Source organism: Branchiostoma lanceolatum, chromosome 5, assembly GCF_035083965.1.
Source record: "Branchiostoma lanceolatum isolate klBraLanc5 chromosome 5, klBraLanc5.hap2, whole genome shotgun sequence".
NCBI lineage: Eukaryota > Metazoa > Chordata > Leptocardii > Amphioxiformes > Branchiostomatidae > Branchiostoma > Branchiostoma lanceolatum.
In genome coordinates this window covers 18,959,970-18,986,577 of record NC_089726.1, presented here as the reverse complement: position 1 = coordinate 18,986,577, position 26,608 = coordinate 18,959,970, and the positions used below count along the sequence as shown (strand labels likewise).

General features: G+C 40.3%; 2 protein-coding genes across 2 annotated transcripts; one reads left to right on the top strand and one right to left on the bottom strand.

The window, feature by feature from the left end:
• The first annotated feature begins 275 nt into the window (after window positions 1–275).
• LOC136435586 (acyl-coenzyme A amino acid N-acyltransferase 1-like) lies at window positions 276–7,857 on the top strand. The gene is made up of 10 exons (XM_066429207.1): window positions 276–432; window positions 1,090–1,323; window positions 2,263–2,520; window positions 2,969–3,138; window positions 3,651–3,764; window positions 4,114–4,199; window positions 4,511–4,610; window positions 5,342–5,422; window positions 6,221–6,344; window positions 7,418–7,857. Exons 2-10 carry the CDS (start codon window positions 1,104–1,106, stop codon window positions 7,537–7,539), a joined length of 1,275 nt encoding a protein of 424 aa, XP_066285304.1. The 5' UTR covers window positions 276–432; window positions 1,090–1,103; the 3' UTR covers window positions 7,540–7,857.
• A 6,351-nt stretch (window positions 7,858–14,208) lies between these two features.
• On the bottom strand, window positions 14,209–16,438 carry LOC136435913 (adenosine receptor A3-like). Its single transcript, XM_066429624.1, has 2 exons — window positions 16,016–16,438; window positions 14,209–15,024 (listed from the first exon to the last, which is right to left on the bottom strand). Exons 1-2 carry the CDS (start codon window positions 16,436–16,438, stop codon window positions 14,209–14,211), a joined length of 1,239 nt encoding a protein of 412 aa, XP_066285721.1.
• Between the last annotated feature and the right edge of the window lie 10,170 nt (window positions 16,439–26,608).

Genomic DNA, 26,608 nt, shown 5'->3' with positions numbered 1-26,608 from the left:
CTACTACTACTACTACTACTACTACTACTACTACTACTACTACTACTACTACTACTACTACTACGATCATCAAGAGTAACATTCACCTCCGGAAGTGAATATCACTCTTGCTGATCGTAGTAGTAGTAGTAGTAGTACTGTAGTAGTAGTAGTAGTAGTAGTAGTAATAGTAGTAGTAGTAGTAGTAGTAGTAGTCGTAGACTAAGTTTAAATAGCTCCGTAAATATTTTAATAAGGTTGGTAAATCTCTCAGTCAGAAATCTGAATAAAAAAAGGCAACGACGGGATAACGGTTATCACGAGTAGTCAACCAGGAGAGGTTAAAGGTCAAAGTACACGAATGTTATGGTAGTGTGCACGAATGACAAGCCCTGCATGCCGGACTTTGACCCGTACACCTTGCCACAGATTGATGGCCGCTGTATATTGCAGGTGAGGACGCAATGTTCCTGTTGTACATTGCTACTAGGTGCTGCGGTCATTACCATTGAAAAACAGAGAGAAGATAATGTAAACACATAGAATTCAGTGCTAGATGCTACAGTCTTCTCTTTAGTTCACCAACATGCTGGTAGATAATAATCTGCAATGATATGTTAATTGGCTTATGGTCATTGGGGAACTTGCTACTTAACCAGTTATTTTGAGCTCTTAAACACTTTTTTGTTTATGACCAACTTGGTTATGCATGGCACGAACACTAGAACTAGTAGTAGAAGGGCACATCCCAACAATCAGAATCTGTATTGATCTTAATGTTAAAATATTTTAGCTATTGTATATTTGAGGTGTCATGATTTCACCAGTGAACATTCCACGTCATAACAATTCACTCCACACAGTAGCCTGCTCTTCCAAGTGCACAAAAAGCCCAATTTCAACCATTTTCATAAGGCGTAAGATTTCGACGTTTCAAACAAAATGCCGCCATCTTGTTTTTATGACGTCAATTTTGGGACTAACCCCGGTTCAACACATTGCAACAAATTGGATTGAAATGATACAGGAGGTGTTATTAAGCACACACACCCACTTGTTGACAAAGCTGTGCCAGTTTTCTCACGAGTGGTGCCCATATGCATACCAAAGCTGCTCCAGGAAAAATGGGCAGCCAGGTGCAGCTGTTGGTGACTCCAGCCAAAGCCCTGGTTGATGACAAGGTGGACATCACCGTGGAGAGACTGGCTCCCAGACAACCGGTCACCTTACATGCACGGCTGGTGGAGGGGACCGCCCGCTTCCAGTCATACGCACACTACAGGGCTGATGACGCGGGGAGGGTTATCGTGGCCAAACAGGCTTCGCTGGGAGGGCTGTATACTGGTATGTTCTGCAATGTTTATATATCTGTACATAATGTAACCGGTGGAAGGGACTTCCACTTCTAGTCATACGTATGACTGTGTATACGTAGTACAGGGCCGATGACATGGGGAGGGTCATTGTGGCCACATAGCCTTCACTGGGAGTGCTTTAAACAGGTACATTTTTAACATTCAATCTTTTCGTTTAGCTGTAGACCTACCATGTTTTCACCGTATTTTTACCTTCATCAAAAGGTTATAGTTTCGTGTGTGTGTGCGAGTGTGTGTGCGTGTGCGTGTGTGTGTGTCTGCATAACTGAAAAAGTCACCGATGGTCTGTTGTTAGGTGTTAAATAAAGACACGATTACATTATAAGCCCTTGTCGGCTTCCCAGGACACTGCTTTAGAACTTCCGATTTTGATATCTAATGTGTTGTTGACAATTTCTATGTCATGATTTTTAAGTAGTAGATAGTTCTTGTGCTCGGTAAGAAGTGACCTAAGTTTGAGCCCTCTACAGCAACTTTTGGAACTGCAGGGGAGTTTTAGTTGCAGACTTTGAAACAGGATATTAAAGTCAAGAAGGGATGAATGAATTTCTATGATTTTTTATATAGGTAAAGGTATAGGTATACGTACTGGGTCGTTGTACTTTAGTGATTTTGTAAGCTATGCGCAAATGCTACTTCTATAATTTGAAACTACAAAGCACAGATTAAACATTCGTTTCCATGCTTACAAGATATTCTGATCTTGGTCCAAGTGTCCTACGTGTCACCATACCGCACGATATTCGATTGAATGTTTTGGCATGGCACTCTCAAACTTCTTGTAAACAGGGAGTCTCTACAGTTATCCAGAACCACTGATGGATATTTTTTGCAGCCAAGCCTAATATTTGGCTCATTGATTATTCCTGTTTTAAAATCGTAAGTGTGTTTTATTTCTGATATTCAGGTGTTGAACAGATGGGTCTGTTCTGGAGCATGCAGCCCTCACCTGGTCAGAAACCTGGACTCCGTCTCAGGAAGAAAGACGTCTCGACGCCGTTCCTGGTAGACTTTAGTGTGCACGAAGGACATGTCGATATGATGAGAGAAGAGAATCTGCCCTGGCTCGCGACTACAACCGTAGAGAGATGGTACCTGGGGGACGGAGTGAAGAGGATACCGGTGAGAGAAGGGCGTGTCCGAGGAACGCTGTTTCTACCTCCAGGTGAGATAAAATAACTTTCTTGCACAACAACTTTCTTGTACAAGGTACAAAGTATGGCATCCACTGCTACATTGATATTATTAGATGACATTCTATTAGGCTAATCAATCTATCTTATACAACATGGTGTAGTGGTATGGGATGAAATGGGATTCTACAATCATTGGAGGAATTTCTAACGTCTATGCATTCTTTGATATATTTTCCAATGTATACCATGCAGGGGTTGTCACATGTCATTATGTACTTAAATTTGCTATTCAAGTCCATTGAGATAAATCCGATTGATGTTGAATTAGAGTTACGATTAACTGTGATAGAGAATAGGTTGCCAAGCTACGCTGATCAAAACCTTTCAATGACACAAAACCTGTGTTCTGTATTGTGTTCAAATTGACCTACCTTGTACAAGTGTTTCATGTGTTGTAATTTCTGTGCCTAACTACAGGTGACGGTTTGTTTGCCGGAGTCATCGACATGTATGGATCTGCCGGAGGTTTGGCGGAGTACCGCGCGGCGCTGCTGGCATCACGAGGTTTCGCAGCACTGGCCCTGGCGGTCTTCGCCTATGACGACCTTACAAGTGATTTATTCAGCATTGACCTAGACTATTTTGAGGTACACTATCATTGATAGGTTTTATTGAGCCGTTTCATTTTGCAATGATACATCCATAGATTAAATAAAATAACATCATTGTAACCCAGGATGATACAACAATTAAAAACAATTAAATGAAATGAAAGAAGATGATGATGATGATGATGATGATGTTGATGATGATGATGATGATGATGACGATGATGATGACGATGATGACGATGATGACGATGGTGACGATGTTGATGATGATGATGATGATGATGAGATGATGATGATGATGATGATGATGATGATGATGATGATGATGATGATGATGATGATGATGATGATGATGATGATGATGATGATGATGATAAAACAATATTGTTGACTACAGCATGGTTGTGTAATATGGCCAATACAAATGGAAGCTTGTGATCGGTCGTCACAGCCTGGCCAAATGATTATATAGATTAAATGTTTGTCGTTTACATCCCCTTCCTATATCTTATTTTAACTATGAATATTTGGACCAAACAACATTACAGGAAGCAACGGAATGGCTACTTAGTCATCGAAATGTCCAGAACCATGGTGTGGGCATTGTGGCCACCTCAAAGGGAGGAGAGATAGCCTTGAGTATGGCAGCACACATGGACAAGGTATTGACTCGTGTACAGACACTAATTATAAGCTGAAATAAGTTGTTGCATACATGTCTTCTGTGGTGTCCTGTTAAGTGACATATCCATAGCTCAAAGGTGTACCAGTTATAAGGTCCTGACATCAAAAGTCACTACCGTATTGCTTGCTTTATTGCTACATTGTCTTCAACTATTCATTACTTATTCATTCATTCATTCATAAAAAAAAATTGACTGTGGGTTTGACATGTCTTACATACATTTGAAGGGGCAAAGCAGGGGATGTTATGAAGTACCTGACGATAAGTTTTATTCTTAAACTTAGAATTTAATGTTGATTAAAAAGGAGTTCATTTTTACAATGCAGGTTGCTGCTGTAGTAACCATCGGGTCTTATTCTGCCGTGACTGGCGCTCCACTGCCTTATAAGGACACAGTCTTTCCTTGTGCACCGTAAGTTGTTAAACACTCTTATCTGTGTTTGTGTGTGTGTGCGTGTGTGTGCATGCGTGTGTGTGTGTGTGGGTGTGTGCGCGTGTGTGTGTGTGTGTGTGTGTGTGTGTGTGTGTGTGTGTGTGTGTGTGTGTGTGCGAACAGCATAACTCAGGAAGTTGTATATGGATCTTTATTATATTTGGTGTGTTTGAACAGATGTCTGTAAGGACAAGTTTGATTATGCCCCGTAGTGGCTTTCTATTGTACTGCAGCAGAACTTCCGTGTATTATCATTTCTTGAAATTCTACCCTTTCTTCTTATTCCACAGATTTTTACTTGAAAAAGTTGTGGAGACCAAAGAGGGATATTTAGATATAAGAAACGGCGTGGATACCACCAAAGAGCCGGGTATAAAGGCGTGTGTTCAGGTAAGAATATCTAACTCTATTACTTGCAACATCTCTCCTCCAGGACAGATATTTCCGCCATCCTAAAAAATGCATTAAAAAAAATGCATCAAATGCATCTCCCAATGCAACTTCCCCCAGTAGAAAACACTCATGCATATCTAAATTTTCATACTTTTGGGGTGCTACACTTAGAGAGACCTCTCATACTATTTTGTAAAGTGGCGAATATCTTATTAGTACATGACGTTTGTGTAACCATCTAGATGTTAATGGTGGTTACCACACTACCATTTATTCAACCCTCATTGATTTTTTTTATTACAAACAGGAAAGCAGCCTTTTATCAAAAATGAGAACCTCTGAAATAAGACACGTTTTGATAGCGATACAATTTTGCAAAAAATGCTTGTGGGATTTCAAAGATCATCTTGGAATTACAGAAATTTTAAGAATTGAAAAAAGTTCACTTTCTGACAGTTATCAGACCTACTTTTATTTCAATTGAGCAAAATTTGAATATAGAGATTTGTTGCAAGGAGGCCAATTACTTCCTCGTTGTCTGAACACTACGGTGGCCCACAGGAACACTGCATTTTTTTTATATCTGGATTTATTTTTAAAAGAAAAATAAACCCAGATATAAAAAAAAAACTTGCGGTGTTCCTGTGGGCCACCGTAGAACACAGAACAGTTGGTAAAATGTACAGAATTCTTGAAAAATGTACCTGCCCCTCTTTAAATGTGTTCAGGTGGAGAATGCTCAGTGTCCCATCATGTTTGTAGCAGGAGATGATGATCTCAATGTGAAAGCAGTTTTCTATGCAAATCAGGTGAGCACTGGCTGAATCTTGTGATTAGCTTACTGGCAAATCAGGAGCAATATGTATCAGACATGTAGTGCAATAGGAAGCTAACCAATGATCAGGAGATGTAAGTTATCTAGGTCAAGGGTCATTACTATCATGATCACAATGTAGACCTATATTGTTGCTTTTCCCTTCAACGACCCTTAAAGGCATTTTTAATCAAATCATGAGCATTTTTAGTGTATCTCTTTGTACATTTATGTCACAATTTAGAGTTAAACACTGTTCCAGTAATCGTAATTTGAGGTATACAGTACACTTGCAGCTTCATGCAGCCCTAACTGTATGTAATATGAAATTACATATCATAAATTAAGATTTATCTAATCATTTATTTCTGTATTCTTTTACTAGGGTAGCTCCCTCAGTGGCTTGGCACTGATTTTCAGGGAGGCCCTAGGTACACATATAAAAACAATACACTGATATTTACATAACAGAACATATTTTGCGTCAAATTACAAGATCGTATCCATGCTCATAGTCCATTTCGTGCCAGGTCGTACGAATTTGAGGTTAGGGGTCACACAATTATTTTGCACAGTGTTTTGAATGTTTGCATGGATGAAATTGATACTGGCAGTGTATTCCAGTTCTCTTCCCCATGTACGCAAATGTACGTTTCCTAGATTCCAGTTTAACTTTCGGTAGATGAATGATTCGAACTATGTCGGGTTGTATAAGTGTGAGACTCAGACGACGCTCTGCTCTAAAGAAGCTTAGGTACTCAGGTAGCTGATTATACGATGCTTCACTTCACAGGCCATTGGTAGAATGAAGGCTCACGGGAAGACTAACTACACGCTGCTGCAGTACCCAGGAGCAGGACATCTGATAGAACCACCGTACACGCCTCTCTGTGGCTTGCTCTACCATACCGTCTACCGTGGGTGTCAATAGTCCTTTTTTATATTTCGAGTGAAATATATATATATTTTTTTTGTCGCGTTTCTTATTCTTCTTCTTCTGCCAAATCTTCAAATCGATTCAACTCTGTCATTTTCAGCCAAATAACCTGAAGGTAGAGTGGGCCAATACCTTCAGGCCTTTTTTTCACTATTTTGATAGAGGCATTTGAAATTATTTTATAGAGTTTTTTTGGCTACTTTTAGACAAAAATGTATATTTTTTGGTCCTGTTCCCTTGTAGTTCAAGTATATGACCTGAAATTCGGTATAAGTGTGCCTTGAACATGTGCCCACAGGACATGTGACCTAGGACTTCAATCAGGTGTGCGCCACTTCAAAATGACTCATTTCGGGGATTTGGAGACCTATTTTCAGACCAAAACCGGACCAAAATTCTTATCCCCGTTCTATGTTCTATCTTAGGTTCGGCACGTTCCATTTGCCGTTGGCCAAGGAACACGTGTTCCATTTGGGTTACCTGAGATCATGTTGCAGGAACACGCGGGCAATGAACGACTCATACACATAAATTTAGCTTAGATCATTGCAAAACGTCCAGTATTGCATGGGGATAAGTGAAATATGCTGTACTTGCTTCGGAGAAAATGACGCCTTTCTAGTGTTACATATGGCTCATTGTCATCAAGTCATGTAATTCCCAGCAAATGCCCTTATTTTTGTTTTAAGAAGACCACTTCCCAAAGGGGGTCAAAGGTCAATTTTGGAAAACATGGCTGGATTCGTACGGGTTGTGCCGATTAGAAAGTTGAAATTCATGCTCTAGATTGACACTTTAGAGGTCGGACTGCCAATGCATGTTTTTCATGGACTAAAACTCAGGTAGGTGACTTTTGACAGCCTCTTTCTTACATGAATACCATGTATTATGATAGCAAGCTTAATTACTGTCCTGTATGTGGCCTCCACCAATTGTGTCCTCGATCGTGAGAGCGGATTTCACAATGGCGCCCGAGCTCGGATGAGAGTCTATTATTTGTTACAATGATTCCTGGATTTTAACTATTGATATTTGTATTTTCTTTCTTAATAGAGATGTGCATGCTCACGGGAGGTGAGCCTAAAAGTCACGCCGCAGCCCAGGAGGACTCGTGGCACAATATCCTGGATTTCTTCAGGAAACATGTAGACAGGAGACCACAAAGCAGGCTCTAAGATCCACAGTTCTTTGTTAGAATTATGAACTGCCTTTCTGCTATAGTGAAACACCTTGTAATATTGCAAAACATAGGAATGGTTCTGGTCATAGGAATTATACAATATATACTAGTAAATAATAGAGGTGATCCTGAAAAGATAGCACAATTGTGATTTTTCTTGAAATTGTTTTCGCCAGGTTAATTAAAAGGATAACAGTTATTGTGTTATATCTACATGTTAGAAACTTTTTTTTACAGAATTGTAAAGGTACTATGTTTGTATTGAAATAGTAAGATTTTTGTTTTAACTACATTATATACTTGTTTAGGTCTTATACTTATTAAGTGTTCATATCGGTCGTAGGTTGCAATGTCAGTTGTTCCTCCTTTCACACGTTGATCTTTACTTTACTTATCATTTGAAAAATTGAAAACTTTGTTAGTGAGCATGTAGAACATCACTTCAAACTGTCATCACATATATGAAAGTTGTACTGAAGTTAATTGTTGAAGACTTGACTTGGATTTAAACAAAAAAAAGACATCCTAAATTGTGTTGACCTCAAGGCTGCCTCCATGTAGTGGGAAAGAACGACTCAAGACACACAGATGTTCCTGACGTCATCTTTATTGAGCTAATGATATGACAACATTTAGAGGCAGTTCCATGAGTTTCGTCGTGCTGGTAAGTCATTATTGTTACAGTCCTTAACTTGCTGTGGAATTTCAGGTTTACACATTATCAAAACATAGAGGTAGTTGTAGATACAGAAATACATGTAGGGCTGGAGTCCACGTAGACCTAAAGCCCCCCTGTCACTGGACCTGCGGCACGCTGTAAGGGTTCAATTCTCTATTCCCAACTACATTGGCATAGGAAGTAATATCCCTTTCTTGTATCTGACGCAGTAATTTTGTTCTACATTATATAGCTGAACTAGATTATCATGACCGTAAACATCACACACAAGTGAAGAAAGGCGTTCTTCAAAAGATCCTAGGTTCTTGGATAGAATACCAGATACGACAAGTAAAACTATAAATCAATCGAACATTTTAATACGTAAGTGTACTACTTGTCGTGCGTGCAGTAGGCCATAAACCACTCTCACAGAAGCATTCACATTTTATATCAAGATTTCAACAACTATGTAGTAAAACCTATGTAGACAACTATGTAGTAAGACTATTACTCTTGACAAGAGTGATCATTTTGCGCGTACAGACCGAGTCAATCGAGCTAGCATTTAACGCAGATTTAATGTAAAAGTACCACTTTTCGTGCGTGCAAAAGATCACAAACCACTTTCACAGAAGTATTCATATTTTATATCAAGAGTTAAACAACTATGTAGTTAAACTATGTGAACAACTATATAGCAAAACTAATACTCTTTACAACAGTGATCATTGTGCGCGTATAGACCGAGTCAATCGAGCTTTTAACGCATATTCAATGTAAAAGTACCACATTTCGTGCGTGCAATAGATCACAAATCACTTTCACAGAAGCATTCATATTTTCTACCATGACTTAAGCAGTTTGTTCCACCCACAAATGGAACTTTCAATCGTTATAATGTAAACTGGTACATGGTGTGTCAACGTTATACATAGGATTGTTTTGCCAACCTTGAATACAACATTTTGATACCTCATGCACCTTATCCGTTTGGTCGATGATTAATACTGTGACAAAACCACCACTATCCGTGGTTATTCCCAAAAGCGCTATTGTAAATTCATTCTTTTTTGCGGGGCCTTAAGTTTGCGGTAAAATGAGAAAGGTGTTCGCGGATAAAACAACTATATAAACGTATACTAGTACACGTAGTAATACATTGGAAACACATGTTCGCGTTGTCATACATATTCGAGGTGGACACCGCGAAAATAAAACCACCGCATGTCATGTCAACATTAACAGAACTTTAATCCGAGAAAGGCAAATTTGAATGTGACCTGTTTTTTTAAAACTCTTCTAACGTTAAGAAATAACGGCGTAAAGAAAATCTCAGCTGTTTCCCATACATGAAAATGCGTACTATGCTAATGATAGCCGAACAAAATTGTTTCCATTTTGATACATGTATTACTATCTGCTTTTGACATCATCAAATACATCGATCACATATTTATACATTAAAGCATCTACTAAATATATATTTTAAAATACTAAATAGAAATTGAAGATCACCACGATATTTAGAAAAATTTCCTTCAATTAGTGCCAAATGTCTTCTTTGTTAACTACATTTCCATGATCCATAACGTCATATACTTATGTATGATTTGGTATATAGACTCAATTCATAAATATTCAAAAATAAAACATTTGAAGTCGTTTTGAAAATATTTTTTTGCCCTTTTCGTAAAAATGATATGTATTCTATATGGCTCCTTTTCTCTGACACAATTTACTTTTAAAATATTCCCTTTACTCCTTTGACTATTTTTGTGCGTATGTGTTTCATTTGATAATGCCACCAAAATCAAAATAATATTAAGACGTTATATAGAGTGTACTGTTGTACATATTGCACTTTGTTAAATGAATACATTTCTATGGCTTCCAATTCTCATAAACTTATACATGATTTTGTATCACTTAACATTACGCAACTTTTAAATCTATTTTGGCGGCGCTTGATAGCAGCTCCATCGTTACTCGTTCCAAAAGTAGGACTTCTCAACTTGCTCAATTTGGTGATTTTTCTTAGATCTAATAAATTTTAAAACAAATTCAATGATTAAAAATATTGCGGCGCGTGTACCCCAGGCTTCCAGTGAAAGACACGCCGAATGAACCGGTGTTTGTTAACCCGTTTATTAGAGTGATTTCCAAAACTATTTTTGGCCCCTTCTGTTAATAAAAATAGATATGTACTCTACATGTCTCCTATTGACCTACATATATTACTTTTAAAGCTATTCTATATTTTCGCGTTTTGTCTATTTCGTGTGCGTATGTCTTTTGTTAGATAACACCATAGGTATTGAAATGATAGGTAGCAACAGGTGAATATCTCTATCAATAGAATGTGCTCTTGTACATACTGCACAATTTCTTGTTTAATAAATACTTTACCATTACTTCCTATACCCATATACTTACACATAATTTTGTATCACCTTACGTTACGCAATGTCTAAACAATGGGACAAATCTATGTTGTTGGTGCTTGATAGCAGCCCCATCGTAGTTCCAAAATTAGAACTCATAAACTTGCTCACACTGGAAATTTTTCTTAACTTCAAAACAAATTCACTGATTAGAACCATCGCTGATCGTTTGCCCCGGACTCCCAGAGAAAGGCAAGCTTCTCCGAATGAACTGTTGTTTTCAAAGCCATCCTAAAGATATTTTTGCCCATTTTTTTCGAAGAATAATCATGTATTTTACATTTCTCCTTTTCACGCAATTTATTTTAAACTCTTCTACATTTTCGTGTCTTGGTTAATCCGTTTGAGCGTGTGTGTCTCACTGCATAACGGTATTAAAACAGTATGGAGCTAGATACGTCGATGAAGATTAGACGGCTTCATGGAACGTCTGACCGTTTCCAAAATCAATTCCAGTTGCGTGAGTAACTGTTATTTGGCATTAAGTATGCCATAGCCTACCAAGGCGTACAAAACGTTTGATGGCGTCAAATAAGTTCACCACGCCAGCGCCAATATGATAGATACGACACGATTAATGTCAATCCCATTACAGAACGTCCAAGAAAGATAGGAAACACCAGGGGGATATATTTAGAATGCATTTCGTGTGCACCGGTTGCGTCGCTGTCGAAAATTCGAATACTGATTCAGTCGTTTCTCATCGTATTTTTCATTGAATTGCGTGTTTTCGCGGGTGGGTATGACATAACGTAATATTGACGTAACACCTGTCCCAAAAGTCCGTGAAAATGAACGAGTAAGTTGGGTATACGCAGGCTCAATAATGGAAAGATGTGCTCTTCAACACCTCACATTTAACTGTAGATTGTCTGTTCCGAAAACAGTCAAAGAAGTGCTTCCATGTTTTCTGTTATTAAAGTTCCCGCTGGTTAGAATTGTACTTCGCACAATAATGATGTGCTTCACTGATTTTGCCTTATGTATTGATGAGTAATCTTCATCCATTTTAGTTTGAATCCAAGGTTGGCAGAAACTCTTCTCAAATCTCGCTGCCATATCAACCGGGGGTGGGGTTGCGGGGGTCGGGGGGGCTGGGTACCAACCATAGAGCATAAACTGTTTTTTATTTATTTATTTATCAATCTTTAGGGTAGTCCCTTCAGTTAACAAGGTAACTGATTTCCAAGGGAGCCCTACGTAACATGACAAATCATAACAAATCAGGATACAAAATAAATAGATTAACATAAACTTCATTAGTGATCAATTACACAATCATGTAACATAAACAGTAATGATCAAACATAGGAGTAATAAATCAAACAACTCAAATAAAATCGCAAAGGTCATACAACGGAGGGTCAGAGGTCAGATGTCAAAAGTTAAGAGATTTGTATGTTTACCAGAGCCTGTTTAAATTTAGCGATTGATGAGGCTTGTTTGATACATGGATTTAGCTTGTTGTAGGTAGTAGCAGCCCTGTATGCAAATGTGCGCTGTCCAGATCTAGTAGTGTACTTAGGTGTGTGTAGTGAATTAGCCTGCCTAGTACCATAACTGTGGATCTGTCTGTTGTAGTTGAAAGTGTCCAGGAGGTAACTTGGGGTAAGGCCATGGAGACATTTGTAGACCATGATGCATAGGTGTTGAGTTCTTCTTTCCTGGAGGAATTTCCAGCCAAGTGCCTGGTGTAGTTGCTTTACGTTGGCTCTGTTGTCACGTGACAGGATGATTCTGGCTGCTCTGTTTTGAAGTACTTGGGGTCGCTGTGAAAGTTTTACTCAGTTTAAATGCCGAATGTCCCTCTAAAGAATATTAGTAAATTACCATGCATTTTTCTGTACATTTGTTGAATGATAGTGTGTAGCTTATAGTGTGGTTAATTGGCTGTCTGTAGTTAATGTTAAATCGTTTTTTATCTACCATTGGGATATTCTAAAGAATTAGGTTTGAATCTATTTGTCATTTAACCTATAGATACGCTTTCATAGTCCATTCCGTGTCACCGCAAGGGTTGTTATTGTCATAATTTAGAAATATTTTCAATTTATTGTACTTATTTGTGTAAGAGATTTGATACTTTTGAAATGTTTTGGATGTGATTTCAACTTGAGAAAAATTTCTAAAGTTTTCTAAAACTTTCATGATGAAGAATATGATATATACAATAGTTTCTCAATAATGGTAACAGCATTCTACCATTGTTCACCATTTTCTACCATTTTTTACCATTATTTGTAACATCTTTATAAATAGGTCAGGGAGCTGGGAAAAAAGCAATTCACACATCCTTGCGAAGTTTAGGGAACAATGCTTCCCACAAAGGACCAACAGTGTCCTGCAGTGAAATCTAAAGATGTACAATAGCAGACAGAAGAGCCGGATTAGCACCTACGTTTATGGGGGCAATCACCATTCTACCATAGTTAACCATTTTCTACCATGTTTTGCAAATATTTCTAAAAGTGAAATAATCACAAAGATGTTTAGAAATTATTCTAAATAAAGCGATTTTTGTGCAGTTACTTTCCAAATATTTCTACATTATTTGATTGAATTCAAATAAATTCATATTCTTATATTCAATCTTTTAGAAAAATTTAGAACTATCGTCAGTCAGATATTCTTTTATTAGAAATTCTTGAAAATTATTACAAATATTATCATAAAAACCCTTGAGGTGACTTGGAATGGACTCTAGCGTGTTAGCTATTTTTAGATATGGCTTTACCATTTACATATTGTCAAAACCTCAACTCAGTATGTGATTTCGTTGCAATACACCATTACAGTTAATGTGAAAGCCCCGTGGGGACTAAAAAAAAGGTGGTTGCTGGTTGGGTAAGACGGTTGCTAAAGCCCCCGTCACAAATAAGAAATTCAGCTCGGCCGATGTGTTGGCGAGCTTCAAATGTGCGTTTTCGGCCGAAGTACGGCCGACGTCCTGTCGATTACGCGGGCTTCGGCGATTTTTAGAAATCAAAGTTGATCCAAATATTGGCATTTTACCCGGTTAGTCGATTCTGACTTCGTCCGTGTCCAAAAGATGGTACCATCTCATGGGGATTCTTAATTTTTTGGACGTACCCGAGATTTTCATTGGAAAATACGGTCGACGCTCGGGCGATTTTGAAATTCGGCGAGCTTCGGGCGATCTGCAAATTCGACCGACGCTCGCATGAATTGTGACGCTTTAGCGGAGGGTCTTGATTATTCAAAATCAGACGGGAATGATTTTATGTGACTTATGACTGGAGGTAGTTGGTTGGCTAGCCAAGTTTGACTGTACATCTCTAGACAAACGCTGCGTGCAGAAAACGATTCCCCACCCTCCCGAACAGGCCCGCTATCACTCGGTAACGTTACCTTCCATGGCATCCCAGCGCACTTTGCGCTTTTGCTCTAGGTGAGCTTAAGCTAACCCTCTGATTGGCTGAAAGCTGTTTTGGTGGTGTCGTCGCCAGAAGCGATTTTACAGGCTTGGAAGGGCAGGGCCGCTATAGGAGGTAACGTTACCGAGCGATAGCGGGCCTGTTCGGGAGGGTGCGATACCCACGACTTAGAAATCATTTATGAGGTTTCGCATCTTGCGGTATGCCTTTTTCATGGCCTTGCGGTAGACGTCGTTGCGATAGGCGTAGACGATTGAATCTGAAAAGGTCGAGGTTTGCATGATGCTGTAGGTGAAGTCCCCCCAGATGGCCGTTGTGTGAGCTGTGATGCCTCCAAACTTGACCAGGGTCCCCAGAATTATCAACGGAACCCAAGAGACCCACTGGACCCCCACAACGATTCCGAACGTCTTGACAGCTTCCATTTTCCTCCACAGTTGGTCTGCTTGGGCGAGCCAGGCCTGGTTCCTGTCGTGATTCTTCTGGCTGTCCCATGCCACCTTGCAGATGCAGCCGGCAATGCAGCACATGATGGTCACTCCGAGGCCGCACAGGAACATGGTGACGGTGCTCTCTGTGCCGCCAGGGGTACACGGTAACAGCAGGCTCACAGGCTTCGCGATGTCGGCGGAAGCCACGTCTAGTGCCCAGGTTGATACACGCCCGACCCGTACGAGCCCGACCAGAGGCGGCACCAGAGCGACGATGAAGCAGGCGGCCATGCCGAGGGCGAGTCGGGGGCTTGCCAGGTGCGAAGCGAAGTGGTAGGGAAACGCGATGTGTACCCAGCGGCAGAACAAGAGGCCCGCCTGCAGGTAGATGGTCAGACAGGACAGGAACTGGACCAGGAAAGCTTGGATCCTACACCCAAGCCAGCCGGGAGGTTCGCCGCTCAGCAGACTTTGGATGGTGCTAGGCGAGTACATCAGACACTGGGCAATGTCGCAGAGAGCCAGGGCACACAGGAAAATATTACCCGGTTCCTGGAAGAGGTTTATTGCTGGTAAATCAAAAGGTCTATGTTTGATTTTAGCTTGAATTCATCATTTAAAAAGTAGAAAAGGGAAAGTACAAAAAAAACTGCCAGTTGACGAGAGAATATCATGTCATGTAAATACTGTACAGGGAAAGAAGTGGATGGAAGATAAAATACATTGTATTTACCAATGTCCACAATACTATTCTAAAAGAAGTGAATCATTCTTAGAAATCTCCCAAATTTACCAAAGCTTTCAAAACCTTACCGATAAAAAAAAACTGCTTTTGAAAGTCGTATTCATATTCCACTGCATGGAGAAAATAAGTCAACCCCCTCAAATAGCGTAAGTAGACATAGGTTTAGAATAGCTATCATTTCGCTCTTAATTCAGTTATACAATTCATTTTCCTTCCCTATGAAGTATACACACGCTGTATATATACTAGTGTTTTGCTTTGCTTTGTTTATAAGTAGCCTTCGGGCATGATTTTGCAATAAATTTATCATGATAATCATATTATGTCATATGTTCATCATATACAAATGGATATAGAAGTTCGTATATGCAGATATGAGTTTTCCATTTGCCATTACCTTTCAAGTAACCCAATTACATTTAAAGATGAAATCGCCATCATTATTGTTTTATAAGGCTTTTGATTGTGCGTCAACAGCGCTGTCTTTCAAAACCAGATTGTAAGGAATTGGCCTTTTGACTGAACCGTACTACACCTAGCCTGGAAACCATACCATCGGGGGCTCCCCGATATCTCTACGGCGCCGGGAGTGATGCCCGGCCGCCTAGACAGCTTAGCCCGCTCGGGGTGTGGGTTAATGGGTTAAATTACTTCGCCCCCAAGGCGGCGAAACTGCCTATGGTAGCCAAAGTAAAAAGGCTACGAAATTCTACATGGCAGCTAAGTAGAACGGCTGACAGAAACGACTCAATCAAAAGCAGCTTTATGTCATCACATAAAAGGTTAGAAAACACCTACCTGCATGTCGTCGTCAGTCAAAATGACACCTATTAGACAGCCGTTGCCAAAGAGTGCCCAGAGTGTGCTGGCGATGAGGATGAGGATTAGTAGATACTTGATCGGTGGGTAGAGGCCGTACAAACCACAGTCGGCTGGATCATAGCTCACCGCATCCCCGGTTGTAGTGGTGTTACTGAAGATGAAGTCGCATATATAGATGCCTATATTTTCTGTGACGTTTAGAAGGCTGCCGACGCCTTCTGCTGTGATGTTAGTTACATTCTTGGCAAGGTCATAGGTGACGTTTACATGACGTGTCACAAAGTGGTGTAGAAGGCCCCCGAGAAGTTGTTCCGTGACGTTGGTGACTTTGGTGAGAACGCCACTTGTGATGGAGGTCAGGTTTGTGACGGCTTCAAGCGAGATGTTGGGGAACCCCATATCTACGTGCCACTTGTCTCTTTCTGAATGAGTTGTCTGGAATTTAGAAAAGAAAAGTCTTTAAGTGTTGTTTTTATTCTGTGACTTGACAACGTGCATTTCCTTACAAAGACGTAATGAGAACCTCAGACTGACCTAAGAAGAACTGGGGATCATCATTATCTCCATGAAAAATGGAGATGAAGACCTAATTTGCATAATTAATGAGAAAATACTGTAATTCCATAATGGTAGATAACTAGAATGTCATACTTGTGGCATTTGGAAGTTATGTGATAGTGAACATAGTTGAATATACATTATGCATATTTGGGCCTAATTTGCATAATATATATTTCATGGAGATTTGAGGTTTTTGAACTCTTGTTTGTTTTGAGTTGCTGTTTCGTACCACCACCATGAGATAGAATAGGTTAAGATATTATCCAATAGCTGAATACCTGAAGGGAGCAGTCATAATAATCAGTAGGCCTGCTTGGGTTTGATGTCCAGGTACGTACAAGACATGTAGTTAGTTCTCCCGAGAGAAGACTTATTGTTACACTTCCTTGTCCACATTACCTGCCAACATCAGACACTACTGCGCTGTCAGAGGAATTTCGTTAATTTTGTTTTGTGACGCACCCAAATAGTATTAAGTTAAGTTATTATTTTATCAAGTTCGAACTTTGAATGTAGGATCAGGACACGTATTATTAAAGGTATCATTGCAAGGGTAATTGCTAAGATTTCCAATGATACATAGTACTAAACAATTGAGATAGAAAAGACCTGGAATTGCTTTATCTAGTTTACCTCACCGGAGAATATTTCTCCGGATGTATGATGATGATGATGATGATGAGATAGAAAAGAAATAACGGAGATATGACTGATCGAATTCATTTTCAGAAATTTGTTGAATTTAGATAGAACTTACCAACATAATCAAAGCAATCACCACTATCGTTATCAATTAATTTTCGTCAAATGGCAAGAACAGAAACGCACTACCTGTAAAAGATACACGTAGCCCCCTCTTCACAGGACATGACAACCTTTTTTTGGTTTCCTCTTAATAATATAAGTTCGTACTTAACCAACAACACTTTCTCGATAAATATGACACCATCATGTGTATTTGGTACGCTTATTGATATGATGAATCAATAATGCAAAATGTAGCGGTGTAAGCTGTGGGTGGTGATACATCATCAGACATATGTATTTTGTTTGCTTATTGAAATGATGAATGAAGTACAAAATGTAATTGGGTGTTTTAGCTGCCTGTGGTAATACACACACACCCATACATATGTATGTAACTGTGTGTTTATTGATATGAGGAACGAAGTAAGCAAAATGTAATTGGTTGTTTAGCTGTAAGAGGTATTTGCAAATTTATGCAAAGTCATGTAGACACCACACGTGCCTTAGTATAAAGCATGTGCGTTTGGGTTGCCATGGTGATACTAGAAGAACAAAGCGCCAGGTGTCTTGTACGACCTGTCGTCAAAAAGGGGCTCCGTCGGGTAATTCATGGGGTGTCTTTTGCACTTTTAGGCGTGATCCTTACGTAACCCCGTCGGTCAAATCATACTTGGCCCCTGCGGTTGCCGGGCTATTTTTTGGCCCGGCCGGGATCCCTAATCAATTAAAATAAGACTTAACAAGAGTTCCGCGACCTCATATCCCATTGAACTATTCTGTTTATGCAAATGACTGACACATTTACATAATATTTGCATGATCAAGAACACCTTTGACTAACTTACACATGTCACAATATTAACAGTCCTATCATTTACCACTTAGATGAATTATGGCACTTCTGAATTAATTATGCAAATTAGGAATTCATTTGGGTAATTGATATCTGTTGGTACTCCACTTGCCATCAAGTGCATATGTTACATGTATTTGAGTCTTATAATGGAAAACACTGCAAATATAGATTTACCTCATTAGTTATGCAAATTAAGTCCTAATTAGCATAATGTGCAATTCATTATGTACATCTCTGTCTAAGCTACCTGTATACTAAATATCATGGAAATCCGTCGTTCCTTTGTTCAGTTATTCTCCTTAGAAGATTTTTACAAAAACGCCCCTGCAGTTCCAGAGCAAGCTGCTAGGGGGACCAAACCCACACCACGGCTTCATTACATCACAAGCTATCTGCCACCAAAAAATTAAGACCATAGCACATCCAGGTCAAGAGATACCAAAATGGAATTTCTGCTGCAGTACCAAGGTCACATACCAGGGGGCCCAAAATCAACCTTGAATTTCGGCTTCACAACACCCGCCCACATACCAAATATCATCGTAATCCATATCCATCAAGAGGTTCTTGAGTTATGCTGACTACAGTAGTCCGGAAACACAAACAGACAAGCAGACAAACAGACACACAGACACTCCCAAAACTATATCTCCATTATGGAGATAAAAATAGACCCCGTGGGCTAATCGTGCGAGCACGGGAGGTACCCCCCACCCCCCATCCTCCGTACCCGGCAGTCCACCGGGACAAATTTGTGGCTTCGGGGCCCGGCCGGAACTACACCCCCGACGGGCACCGCCGCGATTGGTACCAAAGCATAACTTTTTGCAGGTATAGATGTAGTACGCCTTACGGAAGTCGCTATACTTTTGTTGTGTCAATAAAGATTTCATCTAATCCTGTCGATTGATTATGGGATAGGAGAAAAGCTAAGACCGGGAGAAACCTTGAGAGCCTAGCATCAACACCAAGATGATGAGAAATTATTCTGGCCTGGCGCCTCGACATTCTTTATCCCCCTCGGAAGAGACTTTCTTTTTTATCTGATAACTGATAAATGAGGAGATTAAGAATTTCTAGACCAGATTTACTCGGTGTTGATGCCAGGCTTTCAAGTTGTTGGTGTACGTGCCACGTACACTTTTACACATAAGGCCATGTTGATTTGATTAGATCGATGACATCCGCGCGCCCATCAATTTTCATCCCTTTCCAAGAAAAAAATTGGTTTCGGCCATACCGTAAATCGTACAATTCAGCTACAAAATGAGAAAATACATTATGCATATTGAAAAATAATATTTCTGAAAACGGTTACTAATGTCATAGAATGCCAAAATTCAATTCTAAAGCCAAAGAAGAAGAATTGAAAGAATAGAAATGAATTATCTATATTACGGTATATCATACTCTGTGTGTTCATCCTTCCTGACCACGTAGGTTTCATAATGAAGACAACTTTTTTTTATTATTAGCGTGCTCGCATCAGTTTTGGGGCACCCAGAGGATGTCATCCATATAATCAAATCAACATGACCTAGGAAAAGCAGCGAATGAAGCGTACTAAGACCCACAAACTAGACAGATGTTGAGAGCCGTACAACTTAAAGTGGAACATCCTGGAGAGAGATTAGTCTCTACCAGACTAACTACGCCAGGGTTTCACTTGCAGGCTCCGTTTCCTAAACGGGCGAAATGTGATCTTCACTATGGACTGACTCTACTGGCTAATCATTCCTTTTTCTGCCGAATTCTACGATTCATACGCCCGTGAGAGGGCCTGGTGGAGGCTAGAGAGAGATGTCTATAGCCACCATGCATCAGCAATTCATACCCGCGGACGATTGATTGATAAGTACAACAACAAAAATATAACAAGATTTTGGGGACCTCAAACCTGCATAAAATATTTGGATCTTATTAAAACTTTGTGCAAATATATGTACATAATTCAGCTTAAACGTGTCACAGTAATGTAACTGGTACTTGTTTATGTTGCACCTGCCCATAATTGCATATTTCACATATACTAAAGTCTTGTTATGAAAAACGCTGGTATAATAGGAACATCTTAGTTCCGCAAATTAATCTCCATCTATCGATGTTCATCTCTGTCACAATTATAAATGTCACATGTTTGAATGGTTCTATAGTGGACCACATTGCCATTATAACATTTCCACATTGATTATGCAAATAAGATCATAATGTGCATAATTAGCTTTTTATCGTGTCAATCATCACGTAAGCTATCTACAAAGCAAAACAAACAGGGAATTGTATATTTCAAGCAACCGGCACAACAAGGGATATTTTGACATTAACCTGAGCTTGGACGTTGATCAAAGCCTCCTGTCCGACTTATTCAGCACTTTTCCACAACATCGACTACTACCCAACCAAGATTGGCCGTGGGTTTGGAGCAGTCTTAAGGCCACGTTTATCTTTAGCCACGTCTATGCCACAACCATTTCACAACCAGGACAGGACTTGCTCCCAACCGAGCCCCGTATACTATATTTCAGACCCACTAATTATCACGACGTCCAGCCACAGGCTGTCGAATCCAATTTCACTGATTCCCGAATTATTGCAAACTCTCTCACAAGTTAAAGGGACGGTACATAACACGTGATTTTCCAGGGAGGGTTCCACTTTGTTTCCAATCGAAGATTCACATTTCTACTTTGCACGTCACCGAGAGATCATTTTGGCCAAAGGTAGCCTTGACACGGCTTCTACTATAAGTTTGTGTTGAAAACCCAATAACACTAGTACGTTTGTGGATGTTTCTTGCCTATAATCCCACGTTGCATTTAGCATTACATATCAGTAATCAAGTAAACATGGATTAGTGCGCACTTTCTGCAGATTGAAAAGGGCCGACATTACAACACACCAGCCAATGAGAGACTGTGTCCAACTTGTCATAATGATATTGAGAACGAATTCCACTTTATAATGGATTGTCCAACCTATGACAATGACCGGCAGAAATTGTTTTAATCGATTGTATGTAAGTCCGGTAAAATGCTGCCGCATACCAAGACAGAGATATTAAATATGATATTGTCCTGCCCTGTTCATATATCTACCTACGTAGGCCAATTTATATACAACTCTATGCAAAAACGAGACATTATTTTACATTCCTGACACAAAATACTATCATCGTCACCATTACATTGTATACTGTTTTAGCCATTAGAATACACATTATTAGATCGATTGTTATTAATGTTGTAGATTAGATCTTTGAAAGTGCTAAATGTTCGAAATAGTCGATTGTTATGTATCTACAAATTGCCATACATTGTACCCGTTACAATTGTCGCGCAATAAAGTTATTCTTTTCTGGAAAGAAGTGTAATTTCTTACCGAGAAGAATAGTCAACGGAGAGAAGATTGTTGGACTGGGAGTACGACATGCGCAGGTCTCGACAAGACAGTATATCTAGATCTCTCTTCGGGCGCTACCCCGGGAGCCCAGACTAGCACCGGGTCGCTAGCGACTTCCGTCGGTGGCCCAAGAACAGTCAGCCCGCTCGATCTTAATCAACGCTCCGGGGAGTTGTAGCCCGAGGGAGTGGACCGCTATGAAAAAAAAAGAAGTTTCAGTTTAAAAGATCCATGGTGTATTTTTTTTCCGAATTAATGACAAACCTATTATTACTGTGTTGCACGTATCTACATATCTAAAAGTGTAGCACATTGAAATGCCCGCAGCACTTAACCTCTTTATTATTATGAATTTCATAGCATAAATTTGTACCCGTATCGGCAAGTGGTTTAACAAGTTGCGGCGTAATCATTATTCATTTGCTATATTTAGTAGATGCACAAAAAGATGCACATTCTGACAAACATTGTAAATGTTAACGGACCAAAGAAGACTTAAGAAACAACCACCTAAGGGTACTAAATGAATGCACAACCTTTGTATTTCCATATGGATAAAACGGATCTAATAGGACATGTACAATTGCTTGAAACATAATGTTAATAAGATGGAGAAAGGAAAAAGATCTAAATCAACATATTAGTAAACCTGAAAAACAGGGAAAAACACAAATCTTATAAAGTGATAGCACTCTATTTATTTCATTGTTCAAAGATTATCAACTTTGATCCTGAATAATTCCCATGGTATATGATGTCTAGCACGTCTTATAAAACCTTAGCTTGCCAGTATCAATGCTCAAATAAGTTAGAGTTTAGTGTCAGTAGTTAAACTAGGGTTGTACAATACTATATTGTTCACTGTCTGTCCTTTCTTTTTATGTTAAATGTATTTGCAATTAGCATACTGGCAAGAACTTGCAATTAACTTCCGATCAACTTGAGTGCTACAGTCTGCGTCTAAGTGCAACTAAGTGCTACAGTCTGCCTCTGTCGCCACCGGATAAAACCGCCCTACAACTGATCAGACCAATTGCAACTTTGTGGGCTTGCAGCGACATTATACTGATTGTTTCAACTACTAGCAGTGGCGTGTAGGTGGCAACGCTAGTGAGGCCTGCGCACGCCTGGGTGTTGTCAATCATTGTTGTGAAAAGAAGCTAAAAATCAATCTCCAAGCAGATATTCTCTTACCCAAATCGTTACTCCCGGCCAAGACCATATGTCCGTGAGCAGGCAGTTACCGCTCACCTGAATACAATATCAACTCACGACCATGGAATCTGACCATGTCTATCCATTCCCAAGGTTTAGTAGAAAGTTTATAATAAAAAGCAGTGATGTAAAGATTCTTACCGTCGAGTTCTCAAAAGAAGAGACAGAAGCGACGGACGTCTCGCAAACGCGGCGCGCACGTATCGGCAAGTGGTTTAACAAGTTGCGGCGTGATCATTATTCATTTGCTTTACATCACTGCTTTTTATCATTTACATGTCTTTGATCCCAGACATCCCAGTCGTTGAAGTAAATATAGCAAATGAATATGCATCACTGTGCTGGATGAGTGTGCCCCTACCACCTCACTAAAGCTCCTGGACTCCATCCAGAGAAAAGCACTCCGCATCATCGGTGTGAACGAACAACAGGCCAGACTCGAACTTAATATCCCATCACTTCACCATAGACGCCAGGTGGCCGCTACAGCCTTACTCTACAAGATGCATACCAACCAGTGCCCACCAGACCTGAAGAAGTTGCTTCCTCAGCCGTTCACACGCAGACGTACAGCACACTGCAGCCTAGCTATGCCGAGACATTACTGAATGTGGCCTTGAATCTCGTGCTCATCGCTATCTCTTGAAATGAAATGAAAGAACACTTGGCAGCTGTGAACCACTGATTAGTCACTGACCTGGATCGCTATGTTGAGTTTCACTCTTATCATTCATGATGGTGACTATTGGCAGCATGTTATAAGAAAAAAAATCTATTTCGATTTGCAATTAACACATCAATTAATTTTCAGGTAATGAATGTAGATGTCGTGGGTAGCAACATGTTAGTTCCATCTAGAGTTAAAACATTAACATTTGCATCCTCATTCACACCTCGCCTCATCTACCCTGGGCGCCAGACTAGTACCGGGTCGCTAGTGATTTCCTTCGGTGGCCCAAGAAAGTCAGCCCGCCCGGTCTTAATCAACGCTCCGGGGTATAGAAATCCCCAGGTGCGCTAATTAGGGTTCCGCGGGCTGGGGTCTCTGTGCCACCGAAGGAACTGACTACAAGGTACCGGCTAAAGGGAACCGGCTAAAAGGCCCGATAAACAGTCTGGAACCCAGGGTACGCCTCATTTCGATTTGGAATAAAGTTGAGGTTGAAACAAGAGGGCTGGGTGCAAGTGCCTCAAGCCCTGTTGATGTGGCTACCTTCAAAATGAAACTCGTTTCTTTCATGAGAAATAGGTTCATCCATTCCTTCAACTTGGAGCAACCCTGTACATGGTCACTAGCTTCACCTTCACCTTCAAGCAACTTCCAAATGCCACAAGTATGAATATTCCGGCATCTACCACCATGGAATTATAGTATCTTCTCATTAATCATACAAATTAGGTCTTCATTTGCATGCCTTTTATAAATCAATGTTCCTCTCTTTCTTAGTTACCTATACCACATGTTTGAATCGTCATATCATGGGACACAGCGGGTTTATAGAATTTCCTAATTAAGCCAATTATATTCTCATTGGCGTAATTAACATCTTATCATATCAATCATCACTGTCGTTATCTACATACCAAACACCACGAAGATTCGTCAACCACTTCTTAAGTTGTTCTCTTTCAAAGTCTGAAACAAAACCGGCTCCTGCAATTCCAAATCTACACCACTCACTTCTTCTCGGCCCCAAGAGCTATCTGGCACTAAAACATCACGACCATGGCAGTACCATAACAAGTTGCTATAAGGTGGCAAAATCTAATCATTTTTAGGTCTTATCCACATACCAAATATCAAGACACTGATCCATCCAGATAAGATAATTAGAGAAAACAAGTAACACCTCCACGATTCCCTCCCAGTCAGTGCCAACGCTTATTTTGAAGCCAATGTCGTGAAGTCAGACTGCGACTGACAACGGCATGGAATTAGCCTGGACTCCAGACTGTTGCCCGGGCCTACACAGGCCCGCTCTTTGGCACCACCAATGCCAACCCCGAGAAAATTGTGCACTGGCCACCGTATGGGCTTAGTAAGTCAATCGGGGATAGAAGCTAACAGTGTCGAGGAAACCCAACCTGAATCCCTGAGTGAGAGACAAAGTTACACAAAACTGGTTCATCTCTGCAAACCTGGCGTCGCGGTGGCGTAGTGGCAGGGTGGTTGGCCCCAGGACCCAGAGATACCGGGTTCGAATCCGGGGTTCCCTGATTTGTCCCGTTGACGTTGTGCCCTTGGGAAAGGCACTTTACACGACTTTCCGCACTTTACTCAGGTGAAAATGAGTACCTAGCTTCGGTTAGGGACGTCCATCGGATAGGACGTTAAATGGAGGTCCCGTGTTTGAGGAGAGCCACACCTCAAGCACCTAAAGAACCCAACACACTTATCGAAAAGAGTAGGGGTCCTTCCCGGTGTGTGTGGATTATATAAATCTGTCCTGATATGCAGCTTGTACTCTTCAGTACAAACCTGGTGTGTTACGCATTGATGCGGTTTACCGGGTATGCAATACAAACAATACAAACAAACAAACCTTACCTTCGTTAAAAAGAGAAGTTGCTTCCACTATCCTCAGGTACGGCCATCTTTTCAGGACTTTGCCACAAGGAAACGAATGTGCGACGTTTGACGTAACCTGGAAAAATGAATTAACATGTAGGTTTGGTAAAGGTTGAGCAGGATAAAAATGCAATCCTCAAACACACCTACTTGACATTTAACATCGTTTCGCAGATCCCACGGCAATTATGCAATTAGGCCATCCCATTGGATATAACGTTAAAACACGAACCTTTGATGGCCATAATTCCAACAAAAACACAAAGTTTCCGGAGATGTTTTACTTTCTATTGCAAGCACACACGGTCTTTAGACAATGAAAAAAATGTGACCAAAAAATAACCAGGGGAGCGATATCTAATGGCATTTAAAACTTCAATTACCTGCCAGCCGCAAGAGGCTCTCTGGTGCCGAGAGAGCCCGACGACAGTACTAAGGTCAAAATAGCGTGTACGTCCGACAATCGCTTGGATGCCGAAACTTTCCTGCCTTATCCTGTCAGACAAAACAAGATTTCACCACAAATATCAAGTGGGATCGATCAAAGGCAGTTTATGATCGACTTAAACACCTGCCTTTGGGGACAGATTATTTTTTTAGCCCGCACTCTTTGAGCATCTACACGCGGACTAATTCAGGCATGAGACCTTGAGGTAACAAACTCATATCTCACAGTACATTAAAATCATCGTTATACATAAAATTTCCGTTAATACACTTTGTTGCTGAGGTTAAATGAGAAGCCCAAGTCGGTCTGCCGACCGCTTTTCATTGACGGAAAGGAGCTAGGTGAGGGTCAGAGGACATCTTCAGTCGTCCTATTTGCAAATTACACAAAAAAAACAACAGCTTAACTTATCATCTACAAGCAATAATGAACGTACCTTGTTCACAAAGCAATTCACAACTGGAGTCGAGATTTCTATAATTTTGTGGAACCATTGGCGAACTGAAGCGAAGGACAACTTCTTCGTGGGAGTTTGAAGGATACTGTTAACAGTTTGCTCTTGTATATATATTTGCATCCGGGCAGAGTATATGTATTTTCCGATTTTGAATTTTCGGAATTTATAGTCAGCTGGCATTGGCAACTCTCAGGCTAGTAGACAACCTCGCCGAGCAACTCCCAACAACTCAGATGACATTGCATACTGCATGTGCTAACTCCTAACCATATTCTTGAGAAGGTCATGATCGGATATGTGTGACAGAGGTTTCGTCA